We start from the raw sequence: 19,310 nt of genomic DNA on the forward strand, positions 1-19,310 counted from the left end.
TCTCCCTCATGCTGCCCCGGCTGACTCTGCCCGGCAACTAGTGACATTTAAACAGGATGGCGCCTTCTAATAGGCTGTCCTGCCAAGCCAGTGAGGGAAAGGGAGGGGCCTGGGAGGAGAATAAGGAGGCGGGGCCAAGGAGTGGGAGGGGCTAATGAGCGGGGGGGGCAGGGAGCAGGAGTGTGGCTAATAGGAAAGCGGGCAGGGAGAGGAAGGGGCTATTGGGAGAGGGAAGGGGAGGGGCCATCGGGATGGAGGGGGAGGGGCTATCAGGAGGGGAAGGGGAGGGGCTATTGGGAGAGGCAGGTTGGGGGAGGGGCCATTGGGATGAGGGGACAGTTGGGGGGCTCTGCCCTCGATTCTGCTCTGACCCTTCTCCCCTGCCCCCGCCCCATCTCCCCCCGTCACTCAGGTGCAGCCCCTGCGGGGGGAGCCAGGCCCAGCCCCACGGGACGGACCCCCACTGCGGGGTGAGTGGGGGTGGGGTTGCTTTCCACCACCACCACCCCAAGTCTCCCCCCGCCCCCGCCCGCGGCAGGCCAGGTTTGGGGTGCGGTGCCCCGTCAGAGGGTGCAGCTGTGGGGAGGCAGAGCCCCTGGGTGGGGTGAGAAGGAGGACGCTGGCCTGTAATTTTGGGGCCACCCCCCACCAATTCGAGGTCTAGGTGCGTGGCTGGTTTGTCTGCGGGTGAATCAAGCCCTAAGTGGGGGGCGCTGTCCCCTGCCAGGCAGGACTGGCCCCATTGCCCCAGGGCAGAGGAGATGGAGGGGGCGTCTCACACACACTGATCCTGGCTCAGGGCCTGGTTCTGCTCTTCCTGCCGGGGATCCCCTTCCCGCGCTGCCGCCGCTCCCCGACTCCCTCTGCCCTGATTGGCTCGGGGCTGGCAGCTGCGGGCACGGCGCTGAGCAGAGACAGACAAAGAGAGAAGTTGGCAGAGAGATTTGCGACCTGGGAGGAACCGAGAGCACAAGTGTGCAACTCTGGGCCCCTCGTCCCGCGGCCCGGACACCTGCCTGAGCCCGTATTCCCTTGCTGGGATGCTGCTCCCTCTGCTGCTCCTCCCCTGGGCATGGGGGGCTCTGGCCGGTAAGCGGGGACCCCCCCCCCCGCCCTTTTTGCTACTGAGGGGGTGCAGATGGTGTAATGCCAGGGTGGGGCAGCACCATGCTGGGCTAGTGACCCTTGCCAGGGGTGTAGGAGGAGGGGGGAGGCGGGTTAGGGGTCAGCAGGGAGCATTAAGGAGACGGAGATTCATTAATCCCTCTCCCTACCTGCTTTATCCTCCACTTGTTTCCTCTCCCCTCCCCACAGCCTCCCCTCCTGTCCCCCCAGGGTCTCTCACCCTCCGGCTGTTCCAAACCATCATCTTCCACAACGCCAGCTCCACGGACATACTGGGGACAGCCCTGGTTGGCGACCTGGAGACCCACTCCCTAGACTGCAGCCCCTGCAAGATCCGCTTCCTGCAGCCCTGGGCCCGGCTGGGCCTCACCCCGAAGGTGTGGCAGGACCTGGAGACGTTGATCTATACCTATCTGTCCAACTTCATCCGTATGATGAACGATCTGGCTACGGAAGAAGGAGAGGGCTGTGAGTATGGTGCAGTCTGAGGGGGTCCCTTCCCGCACCCACCAGGGAGCTGAGAACTGACACGCTCACAGCAGCAACTGTGTCCTGACAGGGTGGATCGAGGGCAAGACAGCCAGGCGCTGGCCTTTAGGCTGGATGGAGCCAGCGTCCCCTAGAGGGGAAAGGCCCCGTGTCCCATTCTCCACCCCATTGAGCCAGTCCCCTGCTCTGGGGCCGGATTGTAGCCTGTGCGCCCTAGAGGGGAAAGGCCCCATGTCCCAGCCCCTGACCCTAGGCTCATGGTCTTTTGCGACCAGGTGCCCTACCAAAGGCCTTTGTCGAAGGAGAGGGAAGTGGAAAGGAAGGGGAAGGCTGCTCAACGTACCACCTGTCCTGCCTCAACCTTGAAAACTGACACATGGGCAGGAAATGCAGAGCTAAGCTAATGCCTCCCCCCTCACAGCCAGCGCTGCCCCGGGGCATGGGACAGAGCCCAGCACGCCTCTTCTCAGCGGCTCAGCCCAGGGCCTGCGCCGGGTGTCTGATGCTGGAGCACTAAAAGCAGGTCCTCGGGCAAGACTTCCTCTCAGGAACCTGCCCCCAGATTTGCACCCCAAAGTCTCCCCTGCACCTTGGTGGGGCAGAGCTAATTTCACGGCAATCTGCCGGGGCATGTGCGTTTCACGACAGCGTGACAGCCGGCCCGGTGATCACAGCTCACAGCCGCAGGACCCTCTCGGTGACAGGGCTCGGACGGGTCCTCCCAGGGCTCAGAGGTTACAGCCTCTCCCACTGAGCGAGCGTGTGACTCGGTGTGTCACGCCCTGAGTCGCTGCTGAGGAAAGAACCCCTGGCAGAGGTGTGAACCGTCTGTGGGCAGAGGTGCACCACCGCCCGGCGTACCGCTCCACACACACAACCAAGGCCCAGTGACTTGTGTAACCTCGGGAAGCCAAACGTGTCCTTGCCACCGGAGCTGAGGGGAGCCCGGGGATGTGAGTGTATTGAGGCTCAGGGCCACAGTTTTCTCTCGAGCATCACAAATAACGTTCTAAATAATTAAGCATTTATCTGGGACGGGGTCTGTATCTCAGGATCCCCCTGATGAAGTCACTCCAAATTAGCACCACAAACTCTGCCTCAGGCCCTGATGTCTCATAGCGATTTTCGAGCCAATCCGACAAGGCATGTGGACGTTAGAACACTTTGAGAAAAACAGCTTGAAACAGAAACTGCAACGTACCCTGAACTGGAACCAGGGCCCCCCACAATCCGGCCCCCATCTTGTGGCCAAACATCCTCATTGCACTTGACATTGTGTCTTTATTTCCCCCCCGCATCTCTCTATTTCTGCCCCCTCCCCCCCGTCCCGGTGACCTCTGGACAGCCTGTCCTTGTCCCCCCTGCCCTTCCTGTTCCAGACCCCTTTGTTACCCAGTTCACCGAGGGCTGCGAGCTCCACCCCAACGGCACCTCGAGGCAATTCTGTGATGCTGGGATGAACGGCGAGGACTTCGTCAGCCTTGACATGGACACCGGCAAATGGGTCACTCGGCGTGGGGATAAGCTGACACTCAAAGCCCTGGAGATTCTTAACTGCAACAGAGCGGTGGCCATCATGCTTCCATTTCTCCTGAGAACGACGTGTGTCAATGAGCTCAAGAGCTTTGTCCAGCATGGGAAAGAGTCTCTGGAGAGGCAAGGTGAGGCTGGACACCACTCCTCGCTCGCTGAGATGCAACCACCTCTGGGGTGGGGCATGCGAGCTATTTACATGGGGATCCCTCGCCCAGCTGTGAGATGCAGCCCCCTCTGGGGTGGGGCAGAGGGCTGTTTATCCAGGGACCCCTTGCCTGGTGTACAAATGCAGCTATAGCTGGGGTGGAGCACCGTAGCCGTTCATAGCCGCACTGAACAGCAGTTTAGGACAGGAAGTGAAGGGGGATTCCCTCACCACTGGTAACTGCAGGGTCTGGCCAGGACAGCGGGGCCAACGCCTGACCCCGGGGAATGGAGCTGGGCTTGGCTAGTGAGTCCCTGAGGCTCAGACTGAATCGTCCCTCTCCCCCGCCCCATCTCTCTCCCTCCTGTCTCAGAGCGGCCGGTCGCCGTGGTGTTTGCCCGAGCGCCTCCCCCAGCCGGGACCCCCGCGTCGTTACTGCTGGTTTGCCGGGTCACCGGTTTCTACCCCCGGCCCGTCCGCGTGGCCTGGCTGCAGGACGGGGAGGAGGTGGGGCCGGGCTGGTGGCTGAGCTCCAGCGGGATCCTGCCCAACGCGGACCTGACTTACCAGCTGCGCAGCTCCCTGGCCGTGGAGCCGGGCGACGGGCACAGCTACGCCTGCCGGGTGGAGCACAGCAGCCTGGGGGGCCAAAGCCTGCTGATCCCCTGGGGTAGGGGCACGTCCCTGGAGGGGAGGGGGCGGTCATGGTCCCTGGGGGCTTTTCCTGCACGTCCTGAGTGGGACGGGGGTGGGTCCAGGCAGCGGGATTCGGGTGGAGGGAGGTCGAGGGTGTCAGCGGATGTGTGGTGATGGACCAGCGGAAGCAGGGTGGAGGAACTGAGTGGGACAGGACTGGGACTGGGGGAGCAGGGTGGGGGCTGAGGGGGATGGGACAGGACTGGGATGGGGGGAGCAGGGTGGGGGCTGAGGGGGATAGGACAGGACTGGGATGGGGAGAGCAGGGTGTGGGTGAGGGGAGCATCAATGGGACAGGGTAGAGAGAGCTCTGTGCAGTGGGGCAGGGGGAGACAATGGGGCAGGGCTGGGGAGGGTCAGGGGGGTTAGGAAGAGGGGCAAGGGTCTGGAGGGGATGAGACATAGGGGAGCAGGACTGGAATGGGGGAAGATGAGGGGGTGGGACAGCAGGGGGAGCGATGGGGGTGGGATGACGGGGGAGGTTGAAGGAAGAGATTTGGGGTAGGGCAAGGCTGAGGGTAGTGGGTCTGGGTGGGGTGAGCAGGGGGAGACTGCGCGGGAGGCTGAGGAAAGAGGGTCGGGGTGAGGGGGGCGGAGGGCAGTGGGTCGGGATGGGGCGAGCAACAGGGACTGCAGGGGATGTTGAGGGAACAGGGCCGGGGGGGGGGCTGAGGGCAGTGGGTCGGGGGATCAAGGGGGACTGTGGGGGAGACTGAGAGAACAGGGTGGGGGGCTGAGGGCACTGGATTGGGGTTGCGGGGGAGCAGGGGGGACCGTGGGAGAAGCTGATGGAACAGGGTGGGGGGGCTGCAGGCAGTGGGTCGGGGTGGGGGAGATCAAGGGGGACTGCGGGGGAGGCTGATGGAACCAGGTGGGGGGGGCCAAGGGCAGTGGGTTGGAGGTGGGGGGTACAGGGCGGACTGCGGGGGAGGCTGATGGAACAGGGTGGGGGGCTGAGGGCAGTGGGTTGGGGGTGGGGGATCAGGGCGGACTGCGGGGGAGGCTGATGGAACAGGGTGGGGGGCTGGGGGCAGTGGGTTGGGGTTGGGGGATCAGGGGGGACTGCGGGGGAGGCTGATGGAACAGGGTGGGGGGCTGAGGGCAGTGGGTTGGGGTTGGGGGATCAGGGGGGACTGTGGGGGAGGCTGATGGAACAGGGTGGGGGGCTGAGGGCAGTGGGTTGGGGTTGGGGGATCAGGGGGGACTGCGGGGAGGCTGATGGAACAGGGTGGGGGGCTGGGGGCAGTGGGTTGGGGTTGAGGGATCAGGGGGGACTGCAGGGGAGGCAGGGGGAACAGGGCCCATACTCCTGCCCCGGTTCCCAGCACGGCCCCCCCCTGTTTTACAGAGCACAGCAGGGGCTGGGGCCCCGGCCTGGCCGTGGGCATCGCCCTGGGGGTTGTGGCCGTAGCCGCCGTGGCCGTGGCGCTGTGGAGGAGCAGACGCAAGTGAGTCCTCTCCCTCTCTGGGGTGGGGGTGGGGGTGTTACACCCCATAACCCTCCCCCTGCTCTCTCCTTCCAGGGGCTACCAGGATGTTAGACCAGGGGGTGAGGGCGGCACCGGCCCAGGCGTGGGCATTGGTCTCCTGGGGATATGGACCTTCAGGCTAGATCCATGCTCGGCTCCAGAGCTGAGGGCCCCAAGGGCAGGACTGGATCGGAGCCCAGGGAGATCAGGGCCCTGGGTGGGGGGTGGGATTCTTCTCCCTCTAGATCGTTTGGGGCACGTTGGACACTTAGGGGATCGCTGGGATCCAGGATCCGCAGGGAGCCGGCGCTGGCCTGTGCCATTCAATAAACCTTTCAGGGAGGGGCTCCCCAGCGGGCCCCATTGGGGCCTGTAGGAGCCAGGGCCTGGGAGCAGGGGTCAGACACAGCTACAGACACAAAGGCGGTGGGCGCGGATGGGTTCATGGGAACCAGGAGTGGGTCCTGGCACAGCATTTAGGCTGAGCTAAGGTGCCCGGGTAGCAAGTGGGTTGCCCGTGGGACATTGGCCCAGCTACCCACATGGAGCCCTGACAAGACTACAGCCCGTGGGGCGCCGGGGAGGCCGCTCCAAGGTCGCTGGCTGGGCTGGGCTGAGAGCTCCTGGGGGCAGGGCCCCTCCAAAGCTGGGTGTGAGGGACCCCGTGGCGGGGTTTTACCTCTCGGGGATTGAAATCAAGTGGTTCAAGAATGGGCAGGAGTAGATGGCTGGGATGGTGTCCGCGGAGCTGCTCCACAATGGAGACTGGACCTTCCAGATCCTGCTGATGCTGGAGATGACCCCCCGGTGCAGGGACGTCTACACCTGCCAGGTGGAGCCCATGAGCCTGTGGGGCCCCCTCACCGTGCACTGGGGTAAGAGCCTCTCAGTGTGGGGCCACCCCTGAGCCCGCAGGGGCACCCCTAGCTCTATGGAGCCCTTCAGGCGATGGGCCTGTGTCAGGTCATCATCCCCACCACGGGGGCAGAGAGCGGGGACGTGACAAAGGGAAGGAGAAGCTGGGCTGAGCCCAAACCATCTCTGCTCTTGTTTTCACAGAAGCACAGACTGACTCTGCCAGGGGCAAGAGGCTAGCTGGGGTCATGGGCTCCGTGCTCGGGTTGGTCTTCATGGTCCTGGGATTGCTCGTGTACCTGAGGAATAAGAAAGGTGACTGGCTCAGGGATGGGGCTGGCAGCCCCAGGAAATGAGTCCCCAGTGGGGCCATAACCCAGTGGCACTGGAGGATTTCACTAGAATTTTGTTTCACCACAATTTACTTTAGCTTCCCCTTCAGGCTCGAATCCGGTTTTCTGCTGACCGAGGAACTTCCTGCCCATCCTCAGCCCACATCCAGGAAGTGCGGAGCTAATTCCAGCCTCTGGCTTCCCATGCATCTGAGTCAGACCTTTCAGATTCTGAGCAACAGTTGTGGCCTCCTGGCCTCCCCTTCACTTCTCCTCTCCTGGAACATCAGGTTGTTACAGACACAGTTGCAGTGTTCGCAAATCAGTCAGTTCCTCTCTACTTACGAAGCAAATACACTCTCCTTTGAAAAATAGGGAGACCAAACTCACTTGAGAAACACACAAGAAACTGACGAACTCTTGACCCTGAATTTTGAGATTTACTTATGCTACCCTCTAAGCTGCTTTCCTTTTTGCCTAAATGTGGGAAACAACATGCGATAACTTTCAGGTCGAACACCTGAGTGGATGTTGCTGATACCAGAGGAATTCCCCAGACTCCATGGTGTATCCCTGACTTCCATCTTAATTAAGCAAGAGTCAGGCCCTCATTCGAAGCTGCAGATCCCATAGCACTAAAAAGTAGAACTGGCGGGAAAACCGAAGTAGGGGAAAGGTCAGCCGATCCGAACACTGAGCTAAACAACGGCTGCGGGCTAAAAATAGAACGGACCGTTTGAAATGTGGGCAGTTGTCATGCGCAAGACAGTCCTGACAGGTCGGTATAAAAGTCAGTGAGTCAGCAGACAGCCAAGAGGTAGGTGGAGAGCGACTGGACAGTGATGAGAAGGAGAGAAAAGCAGAGAGAAGCTTGCTGAGCCGTCCATCTGTCCAACAGCCGAATGGAGAGCTGAGGGAGCAGCAGGACACTGTCCCGTCCTGTCCAGCAGCAGAGGGAGGAGACGCAGAAACCCAAGGAGAACACAGCAGCGGAGAGAGAGAGCACAGGAGAAACGATCAGCCAGGGTGTCAATTGGCCGTAGCTCCATCTAAGTCAATGGGGCCAGAGTCAGCCGTAGCGCTTCTGACTTCAATGGAACGGATTTCCAGACGCTCAGTACCTGGCCCCGCTGAGGTCAGTGGAGGTGCGGCTGCTTGACACCAGCTGGGATCCGGCCCAGAGGTTTTCCCTTCGCTTATTTAAAAACAGTTCTATCAAGTCAAACGTTTCTGGAACACAAGAGCTTTTAAATTCAGCATTTTTAATGAAAACTCTCTCCTGGAAAATGTTCTTCCATGCAGAAATGGCTTTCTACAGAAAAATATCTTTGTGAACTGTTCTCCTTGACAAACACGATATCACTTTAAAAAGGAAAATATTTTGGGGGAAAATGTTTCTCTTTAGCCAAGATATTTTTCGAAAAAAATAATTATGGAAAATTATGTGTTTTCTCATGGACAAAAAGTGTGTGTGTGTATATGTATATATGTGTGTGTGTTTACACCTATATATAATTGCTGACACAATATGCTCCACCCCAGTGCTAGCTGCATTTATGGGAATTCATGATTTTTTTTGAGAAAAATAATGTTCTATATATAATAATACCTGTCAAGCTTCACCCCAGTAGTTGCATTTATGAAACATATCTGCTTCTCCTTACGTGAATATCAACGTTATTGAAACAAACACATTTGCACTCAGAAATATATCTGTCTTGTGAATGGACGATACATCTGGCTGCGAGGAAAGTTCTAGCAGAACGAAAGGGGTGAGTTTCTTCAGGCTTTTGACTTTTCCCCAGTGCAAATGTTTGTTTTGAAAACACCCTAGGTCCCGACTCGGTGTAGGAGGAGAGATTGAAACAGAGAAGAGGAGGTGATAGAAGGCTCGAAAATAAGGCTGTTCACCCCGTCTCAGACTACATGAGGAAGGGGTGTTGGGTGGAATTTCAAGCACTCCCTGGTCAGATGTTCAGAAAACAGATTTTCTATCTATATTTTAACACTTATTTTTCTCCTGAATTGGGACAAAAAGGTGAGAAATTGGAAATTTGGGTGGAAAGTAAAATTCTAGCAGGATAGACCCACCCCGAGCCAGCCCACTCCCATCACTGCCTGGATCACATTCGGGGCAGCTCCCCCCTCTCAGAGCGATCAGCTCAGGCTCTCTGCAGTCTCAGGCATGGGTCCCACTCACCCCTGGTTAGAGAGATTTCTTTGCACCTGTTAGGGCTAGAAGTATTTTTGGCACTGCAAGCTGAGAGCCTAGAGATCGACTCCAGCTGACGGGATGGAAACCGTGGTCAGTTATTTGTGTGTCGCACATGCCCCCGACTCTGACATTTATGTAGCTAATTGTAACTCACCCCTGGTCCCCCCTCCCCCCAGCCCCACCTGCTGCCACCTATGCAAAAGCTGCAGTCGTGCAAGATGCTGAATTTCCTGTTTCTTACCACGATGCGCAGGGGTGAAAGTGAAGACAGAGCCCCGAGCAACTCGGCACGTTTCAGCCCACCACAGAAACTGCAGAAAGTACCATAGTAGCAAAGGGACCCCACCCCATGGTGCTCAGTGCTGCACAGATCTTCTCACTCCTGAGAAACATCAGGGTCCCTGTCGCACCAGGCTCTGCACAGACCTGAACTGAGGGATGACAAAGGATCTGGACTCCTGAGTTCTCTCCCAGCTCTGGGAGGGGAGTGGGGACTAGTGGGTTAGAGTCAGGAGAGCCTGGGAATCCTTTTCTGCTCAACCACACTTAACCAGAACCTACGATAGAACCCAGGAGTCCTGACAGATAGATCCCATAGCTTTCCCCATCGGTAGAAATTCACATGCACCCCTTGTCAAATTTAACACCCAAAGCAGGTCATGAAACAACCGGGGTCAGTGGGCAAAACAACACCCCACAAAAACAAGGAACTACAGCCCCTCAACACAACCACCCCATCTGCCCTTTCACTCTCAGACCCCTTCCCATGAGCCCACCTACCACCCGACACCTTCACTCTGAGTCGCTAGGCGCCATCCCTTCTCCACCCACCCCTGTCCACAACCACGCTGTCATCTGCGTCCTTGGGTTGCCAATCTTCCACCATTGTCCTGGAGACTCCAACAATTCAGGGTTAATCATTAATTAAGATTTACATCATGGGATGGAAACTCCAGGAATACTCCAACTAAAACTGGCCACCTGAGCTGGGGCTGATTGGAGCGGCGGTGGGTGGGAGTGATGGCACATTGGCATGTCTCAGTCAGCGGAGATAAGTTCATCCAAGAAAATAGGACTTCCTGGAGGTAAAGGGAAACGAGGGGCAACCCCGAAATGCAGCTGTTGACGGAAAAGATTTTACCCACCTCCAGCCACACGTACAATTTGGCAGGGTCGTTTTGGACAGATAATGGCTCCACATTACCCCAAATCCCCATCAGAACTACCCGCAACCTGACAGCTCCTCTGAATATCACGAGCCAGCGGTGTGGTGTAGCTGTCGGCCAACCATTCAAGGTCGTGCCACTAAGGACAATGTCTGGTTAGAAATGTCTTGTGACAGAGCCGATGAACAAGACGTGAAAAATTGACAGGGCCAGATCGCCAACCCAGGGTGGAATTCAAGCCCATTGGTCCCCCTGGTCTGAGAGCAGAGCAGGGATTTGTGGTCCAGTGTAGGATGCAGCCCTGGTAAGGGAGCTGTTCCTGGGGACCACCACCAAGCCAGGATGCTCCCGGAGATGCCAGTTGCTGCTGTTCTGCCCCCTGCACCAGGGCAGCCGGGCGGGGCATCAGACCAGATGCCCCAGCTCTAAACACCCCAACTGCCCCAGTCCAAGTAAGGGGAATCCTCCTCAGTCATACGCAGTAGAGGGGCTAGGAGACACAGATGAATGCGGCTGATTCTAGGGGGCAGTGGGATGTGTGCACACACACACGTACGCACACACACACACACCAGCCAGTCCCTCACACAGTGAATAGCACATGCTCAAACACACACACACATCCGGCCCTCGTCCCCGGCCTCTCGCTGCAGCCATCTCAGAGGCACTGACCACAAAACTTTCCACCACCCCTGGGCCTGATGCTTCCGGAGGATGCTGAGGCTGAGCTGAGCAGGCCCCACGGAGCCGCCCAGAGCGCGGGGACCATGGAGCCACCACCAGCCCTGAGCCCTGTCCTCTGCGTTGTCCTCCTCATCCCCACCTGGGGAGCAGGTACTAATTTAAAGTGTTCATCCAGCCACCTACCCCATCCCTAGATCTCTCTCTGTCTGTCCTTCTGTCCATCTGCCCCATGCCTAAATCCATCTCTGTCTGCCTTTCTTTCCACCTACCCAACCCCTAGATTCATCTCTGTCTGTCCACCTTGTAGCCCAGAAGGCTAATCTGCTGGCTTGCTTTATTATGTTCTACCTTTATTTATTGGTTTGCTTTGGTATATTTGCCTTGTACGTTTGCATTGGATTACTTTATTGTGTTTCAGGGTGGTAGCCGTGTTAGTCTGTATCAGCAAAAACAATGAGGAGTCCTTATGGCACTTTAGAGACTAACAAATTTATTTGGGCATAAGCTTTCGTGGGCTAAAACCCACTTCATCAGATGCATGGAGTGGAAAATATTGTAGGGAGGTATAAATACACAGCATATGGAAAGATGGGAGTTGCCTTACCAGGTGCGGGGTCAGTGCTAACGAGCCAATTCAATTTAAGTTGGCAGTTCTCAACAGTTGACAAGAAGGAGTGGAAATCACTTTTGTAGGGTTAATGAGGCCAATGTAAACAAGGTGGGCCATTTGAAACAGTGGACAAGAAGGTGTGAGTGTTTAGTTTAGAGACTAACAAATTTATTTGGGCATAAGCTTTCATCACTATAGAAAACAAAATCAATTTGTTAGTCTGTAAGGTGCCACAAGTACTCCTCGTTGTTTTTACATAAACTAATTTCCCCTTGCTAAATACATTTGCATTGGATTACTTTATTATGTTTGGCTGTAACAGGACCTACAGGCCTGTATCCTGTATGTTTAGCTTCAGCAAGTGAGCATCAGTATGGTTAAGTGGGCTCGTGACCTTAGGCTCATTTTTATGGCCAAACCGATACCCTTTTAGATTTTGGGGAACTAAACATGTTTATCTAAGAAACTCGGGACTTCATGGTGACCACATGGGACACCGCAGAAATGTGGAAGTAATGACCAGAAACCAGTTTGGGCAAGAAATAACACATCTGAGCATGAGCCAATTGGCATTAATATGTGTGAATACACTAACCTACAGAATAAGTGCACCCCAATATTATGTGGGTGAGGAAGTTAGATTTGGGCACAGAAGGTTGGGTACTAGCTTGAATATTTAAGATATTGCAGATGTCCTATAGGAGGGCAACCCACCATGTGCAGGCAGCTTCGTCTTCTTCAGCTTTTGAGTTTCTCCACTGTCTGCTGTCATCTTCGCTCCTCGGCATCTGACCCTTCAGCTCTATTGTTCACCGTCAGTCTCAAGCACCGTTGGACCCATTTGGCAGGCCAGGGATAAGGCTGGTCCGTTGCCTCCTACCACCAGGTGCCCCTGTGAGGGTGCTAGTCTAGGAAGCTTTGGTAAAGACCAAAAGCTTCTGGGTGGTCTGATTCTGGGACAAGAACTTCCTCATCTTCTGGTCAGATCAAATGGCAAGTCAACAATAATATACCATCCTCTAAAATCAAGCAACAATCAACCCCGTTCCTAGATCTACCCCGATCAGTCCTTCTGTCTATCTACCCCATTCCTAGATCCATCTCTATCTGTCCATCCATCCATCCTCCACCCCTAGATTCATCTCTATCTGTCCATCCACCCATTCATCCCTCCCCCTAGATCCTTCTTATTTATCTTTCTATGTACCCATCCACCCCACCCCTAAATTAATATCTGTCCATCCATACCCCATCCCTAGGGCATCTGTATCTAGCTAGCTAGCTATCGTCCAGCCAAGATCCTGTCTATCTATAGCTAGAGAGCTAGGGGTGGATAGATAGCTATGGATCTAGGGTGCATGTATGGATAGGACAGGTACATGTGTGGATGGATAGATACGGATATGTCATTTCAGGTCAACCCAGATGTATTCTGTTTCCATAAAACTGAAGCATTTCATTTCAGTTTTGACTCTTGTTTAATAATATAACACCAAATAAGTTTGGAAACTGAAAAATCAAACCATTCCCTTTCGACCCTATCAAAACGCTTTTTCATGCCAGCCACCCCGTTGCTAAACAAGTTGTCATCATTTCAGTGAAACGGCATTTCCAAGGGACAAACGTTCCATTGGGAAACATTTCCACCCGCTGTAGCTTGGAGCACAAACTGAATAAAGTCGAAGCATGTGTTTGTGGTGTACTTAAAACTGTTAAACTGACAAGCTGCCACTTTAATTTGTAAGCGGGTCTCCTGGGCCTGCTTGCAGCCTAGAGGTCTCCATATGATCAGAGTCAGTCTGCAGAGACCCAGCCTAAACTAATGTGGGGTGAGTCATTCCTCTCTGCCTTAGGGAGCAGCCTCTTTTCTCTCTCTCTGGTTTGGGGGTTTTGTGTGTTAGGATTCTGAATTCTAGGAAATAAAGTAGTGTGACTTGCAATCCTCCTGGAAGAACATAAGAATGGCCGGACTGGTCCATCTAGCCCAGTCCATCTAGCCCAGTATCCCGTCTCTGACAGTGGCCAGTGCCAGATGCTTCAGAGAGAATGTACAGAACAGGGCAATCATCAAGTGATCCACCCCTGTCAACCAGTCCCTTCTTCTGGCAGTCAGAGATTTAGAGACACCCAGAGCATGGGGTTGCATCCCTGACTGTCTTGGCCATTGATGGGCATATCCTCCAGGAAATTATCTAATTCTTTTTTGAGCTCAGTTATAGTTTTGGCCTTCACAACATCCCCTGGCAGTGAGTTCCCCAGGTTGACTGTGTGTTGAGTGAAGAAGTACTTCTTTTTGCTTGTTTTAAACCTGCTGCCTGTTAATTTCATCAGGTGACCCCTGGTTCTTGTGTTATGAGAAGTGGTAATTTACACTCCCTAGTCACTTTCTCCCCACCAGTCGTGATTTTATATCTATCATATCCCCCCCTTACTCGTTTCTTTTCTAAGCTGAACAGTCCCTGTGTTTTCAATCTCTCCTCACATGGAACAGTTCCATCCCCCTCATCATTTTTGTTGCCTTTTTCTGCACCTTTTCCAATTCTAATGTATCTTTTCTTGAGATCGGGTGACCAGAACTGCATGCACTATTCAAGGTGTGGGCATGCCCTGGATTTATTTAGTGCCATTATGGTATTTTCCATCTTGTTATCTGTTCCTTTCCTAATGGTTCCTACTGTCCTGTTTGCTTTCTTGACTGTCGCTGCTCAGTGAGCGGATGTTTTCAAAGAACTATCCATGATCTTTTTGAGATGCAACAGCTAAATTAGACCCCAGCATTTTATATGTGTAGTTGGAATTATGTTTCCCAGTGGGCATGACTTTGCATTTATTACCTTTGAGTTTCATCTGCCATTTCGTCACCCAGTCTAGTGAGATCCCTTTGCAACTCTGTGCAGTCTGCTTTGGACTTAACTGTCCTCAGTGGTTTGACGTCTAACGTCTCTGTGAGCATCTGCCGTGCCCAGAGCAGTGTTGATGTCGGGTCTCTGTTGGGGTGGAAGTGAAAGCCCTGCGCAGTGTGTTATCAAGAGTGTTGTGAGCAATAGCAAGGTGGACAGGAACGCAAAATTCTTTCCCCTTAGCTTCTTATCTCTGTGCTGCTAAGGTTTCGGGCGGCTGGGGCATGTCTTGATACCACTCGTCGTCATTTTCCTTTGCTGCTGTAATGTTTATTGCCCTAGTTCATGAAGGTCTCACAGACCTTCAGAGCCCCGCTGTCCTCCGAGCATCCCCCAGCGAGACCGTGAACCTCAGCTGCTTCTTCGAGAACAGACTGGGCAGCGTGGCCAAAGCAACGTGGACTAGAGCACCCGGAGTCGTGCTGGAATCTCACCATCCCTTCTACAAGGGGAGGCTCAATGTGTCCCACCTGGATCTGCTCCGGAAAGGGGAGGCCACACTGACCCTGTCGAAGTTGGAGAAGCGGGACTCTGGTCTCTATCAGTGTCAGATTAGCATCCACCAGGGAGAGAGCGGGACAGGAGCGGGCACCGAGCTGCGGGTGATGGGGAGAAACCAGAGTGACACAGGTGAGGTGGGGAATGGGGCACGGGGCCTTCCCCCTCTACGGCCCCAGGGCAGGGGACTGCCTGGTTCACGGGGCTGAGAATCCCCTAACGCTCCTCTCCATCGCCCAGGTAAAAAACCTGCCCCCGTAGGGTGCTGCACCCAGGAGCTCCTGTACCAGGTTGCCATTGCCCTGGGGCTTCTTCTCATTATCGGCCTGGTGGCCACCCTCCTCCTGAAGAGACGCCGAGGTACCAAACCAGAGCCTTCCCCCCACTAACCTCCTGGCCCCTATGGGCCAGGGCCTCTTCTAGTGAACACATCCTAGCTGCCGTCTGTCCACTGGGTCCATGCTGGGCTGTCTGTCAATGTTTCCTCTAATTTTTGACAGGCCATGTGTGCAAAAAATTTCTTCTGTGCAAATTTTTGTGTGCGTGGTGTTTTTCCGTGTACGTGGGATTTACGATCTCTGTGCGTGCGCACATGCGGACAGCTTAGAGGGAACAGTGCTGTCTGTCCATCTATCCATCTCCCCCCGACACATCCTTCCTTCTCCCTCATAGAATCATAGAATAGCAGGGGTGGAAGGGACCTCAGGAGGTATCTAGTCCAACCCCCTGCTCAAAGCAGGACCAATCCCCAATTAAATCATCCCAGCCAGGGCTTTGTCAAGCCTGACCTTAAAAACTTCTAAGGAAGGGGATTCCACCACCTCCCTAGGTAACGCATTCCAGTGTTTCCCCACCCTCCTAGTGAAAAAGTTTTTCCTAATATCCAACCTAAACCTCCCCCACTGCAACTTGAGACCATTACTCCTCGTTCTGTCATCTGCTATCACTGAGAATAGTCTAGATCCATCCTCTTTGGATCCACCTTTCAGGTAGTTGAAAGCAGCTATCAAATCCCCACTCATTCTTCTCTTCCATAGACTAAACAATCCCAGTTCCCTCAGCCTCTCCTCATAAGTCATGTGTTCCAGTGCCCTCATCATTTTTGTTGCCTTTCGCTGGACTCTCTCCAATTTATCCACATCCTTCTTGTAGTGTGGGGCCCAAAACTGGACACAGTACTCCAGATGAGGCCTCATCAATGTCCAATAGAGGGGAAGGATCACATCCCTCGATCTGTTGGCAATGCCCCTACTTATACACTCCAAAATGCCAATGGCCTTCTTGGCAACAAGGGCACACTGTTGACTCAGATCCAGCTTCTCGTCCACTGTCACACCTAGGTCCTTCTCTGCAGAACAGCTGCTGAGCCATTCGGTCCCTAGTCTGTAGCGGTGCATAGGATTCTTCCGTCCTAAGTGCAGGACTCTGCACTTGTCCTTGTTGAACCTCATCAGATTTCTTTTGGCCCAATCCTCTAATTTGTCCCCCTGGACCCTGTCCCTACCCTCCAGCGTATCTACCACTCCTCCCAGTTTAGTGTCATCCGCAAACTTGCTGAAGGTGCAATCCACACCATCCTCCAGATCATTAATGAAGATATTGAACAAAACCGGCCCCAGGACCGACCCTTGGGGCACTCCGCTTGATACCGGCTGCCAACTAGACATGGAGCCATTGATCACTACCCATGGAGCCCGACAATCTAGCCAACTTTCTACCCACCTTGTAGTGCATCCATCCAGCCCATACTTCTTTAACTTGCTGACAAGAATACTGTGGGAGACCGTGTCAAAAGCTTTGCTAAAGTCAAGGAACAACACGTCCACTGCTTTCCCTTCATCCACAGAACCAGTTATCTCGTCATAGAAGGCAATTAGATTAGTCAGGCATGACTTGCCCTTGGTGAATCCATGCTGACTGTTCCTGATCACTTTCCTCTCCTCTAAGTCCTTCAGAATTGATTCCTTGAGGACCTGCTCCATGATTTTTCCAGGGGCTGAGGTGAGGCTGACTGGCCTGTAGTTCCCAGGATCCTCCTTCTTCCCTTTTTTAAAGATTGGCACTACATTAGCCTTTTTCCAGTATTCCGGGATTTACCCTGATCGCCATGAGTTTTCAAAGATAATGGCCAATGGCTCTGCAATCACATCCTCCAATTCCTTTAGCACTCTCAGATGCAGCGCATCTGGCCCCATGGACTTGTGCTCGTCCAGCTTTTCTAAATAGTCCCGAACCACTTCTTTCTCCACAGAGGGCTGGTCACCTCCTCCCCATGCTGTGCTGCCCAGCGCAGCAGTCTGGGAGCTGACCTTGTTCGTGAAGACAGAGGCAAAAAAAGCATTGAGTATATTAGCTTTTTCCACATCCTCTGTCACTAGGTTGCCTCCCTCATTCAGTAAGGGGCCCACACTTTCCTTGGCTTTCTTCTTGTTGCCAACATACCTGAAGAAACCCTTCTTGTTACTCTTAACATCTCTCGCTAGCTGCAACTCCAGGTGTGATTTGGCCTTCCTGATTTCACTCCTGCATGCCTGAGCAATATTTTTATACTCATCCCTGGTCATTTGTCCAATCTTCCACTTCTTGTAAGCCTCTTTTTTGTGTTTAAGATCAGCAAGGATTTCACTGTTAAGCCAAGCTGGTCGCCTGCCATATTTACTATTCTTTCTACACATCAGGATGGTTTGTCCCTGTAACCACAATAAGGATTCTTTAAAATACAGCCAACTCTCCTGGACTCCTTTCCCCCTCATGTTATTCTCCCAGGGGATCCTGCCCATCAGTTCCCGGAGAGAGTCAAAGTCTGCTTTTCTGAAGTCCAGGGTCCGTATTCTGCTGCTTACCTTTCTTCCCTGTGTCAGGATCCTGAACTCGACCATCTCATGGTCACTGCCTCCCAGGTTCCCATCCACTTTTGCTTCCCCTACTAATTCTTCCCAGTTTGTGAGCAGCCGGTCAAGAAGAGCTCTGCCCCTAGTTAGTTCCTCCAGCACTTGCACCAGGAAATTGTCCCCTACATTTTCCAAAAACTTCCTGGATTGTCTGTGCACAGCTGTATTGCTCTCCCAGTAGACATCAGGGTGATTGAAGTCGCCCATGAGAACCAGGGCGTGTGATCTAGTAACTTCTGCGAGTTGCCAGAAGAAAGCCTCGTCCACCTCATCCCCCTGGTCCGGTGGTCTATAGCAGACTCCCACCACGACATCACCCTTGTTGCTCACACTTCTAAACTTAATCCAGAGACACTCAGGTTTTTCTGCAGTTTCATACTTGAGCTCTGAGCAGTCATACTGATCTCTTACATACAGTGCAACTCCCCCATCTTTTCTGCCCTGCCTGTCCTTCCTGAACAGCTTATATCCATCCATGACAGTACTCCAGTCATGTGAGTTATCCCACCAAGTCTCTGTTATTCCAATCACATCATAATTCCTTGACTTTGCCAGGACCTCCAGTTCTCCCTGCTTGTTTCCCAGGCTTTGTGCATTTGTGCACTTCCCTCCTTCTTCCCCAGTCCCTAGATTTCTGCTGCTTCCCTCTTCACCCCAGACTCTCTCTCACACACCTCTGTTTTAACGTTCCTTTCTTCTCCCTTCTTCCGCAGCACCGCCCCCCTCGCAGCCCCGCCAGCGGCAGCCAAAGGTGAGACAATGCAGGCTGGGCCCTGTTCCATACAGTGCTTGGGTCTGGTCTCTGGGTGCCAATAAGGACTGGTACAATACAGTGAGGGGAGAGAACCCAGGAGTCCTGACTCCCAACCCCTCCAATCTGGGGTAACACTTTGGGATTTGCTCCCTGGGAGCTGCCTAAATTGGCCAGAATTAAGAGACCAGATCTGGGGTGACGGCGTCCTCACAGTGTGTCTGTCCAACACAGGGCCACGGCAGCCGGGAGGCCGCGGAGAGCGAAAGCCTGCACTACGCAGAGATTAAAATCCAGACTCCAGGACGCAGGGAACACACCTCCAACCACGCCCAGCGGCGCTGAGTCCCTCCGCACCCAGCACCACCTGAGTCCCTCACACTCACAGCCACGCCGCCAGCAGGGATTCCCCACAGGAGGAGACCCTCACAGGGTTTGAGGGAGAGCAGAAGAAAATTATGGGCGTGAAAGTCCATGTGAACCCCAACAAAACCCAACTAGTCCTCTCTACGGCAGGGAATAATCGACTAGGGCATGGTCTGACCCTCAGGAAATGCCTTCTCCGGGGCCTCCTGGATATAACTATATCACGTCCCTGTGTATTATTTCCCTGTCCTCTCCGGAGTGATTGCAACGCCTCCCTGTGGAGTGTGACCAGCTGGGGGTAATTAACGCAGCATCTGGTCCCTCTTCCTAACTGAGCACAAAGAGAAACGCTCGCCCAGCTCAGCATCATGTGGGCGGTGGAACTGGTCTGAGCGACCAACCTGACCATATTTCTTCATGTGAAAAATTGTCTGTTGTCAGACTTTGTTGAAAAAAATGAGTTTGGCTAAAAACTTTTGCTTTTCTCCCTCACTTCCCTCTTCTCTTCAGTTCCCTTGTCGTAGTCCAAAATCTTACAATCATTTCTGAAAGTTTGCTTTTCAAAAAATCAACTTTTTTCCC

The 19,310-nt window shown here is 54.1% G+C and overlaps 1 protein-coding gene across 1 annotated transcript; it reads left to right on the forward strand.

Moving 5' to 3' along the window:
- Positions 1–1,040: 1,040 nt before the first annotated feature.
- On the forward strand, positions 1,041–6,854 carry LOC144274802 (T-cell surface glycoprotein CD1b-3-like). The gene is made up of 6 exons (XM_077833897.1): positions 1,041–1,089; positions 1,315–1,593; positions 2,994–3,275; positions 3,669–3,965; positions 5,340–5,439; positions 6,520–6,854. The coding sequence occupies exons 1-6, from the start codon at positions 1,041–1,043 to the stop codon at positions 6,530–6,532; spliced, it is 1,020 nt and encodes a 339-aa protein (XP_077690023.1). The 3' UTR covers positions 6,533–6,854.
- Positions 6,855–19,310: the final 12,456 nt, after the last annotated feature.

The sequence above is a fragment of the Eretmochelys imbricata genome, chromosome 14 (assembly GCF_965152235.1).
Source record: "Eretmochelys imbricata isolate rEreImb1 chromosome 14, rEreImb1.hap1, whole genome shotgun sequence".
Lineage (NCBI taxonomy): Eukaryota > Metazoa > Chordata > Testudines > Cheloniidae > Eretmochelys > Eretmochelys imbricata.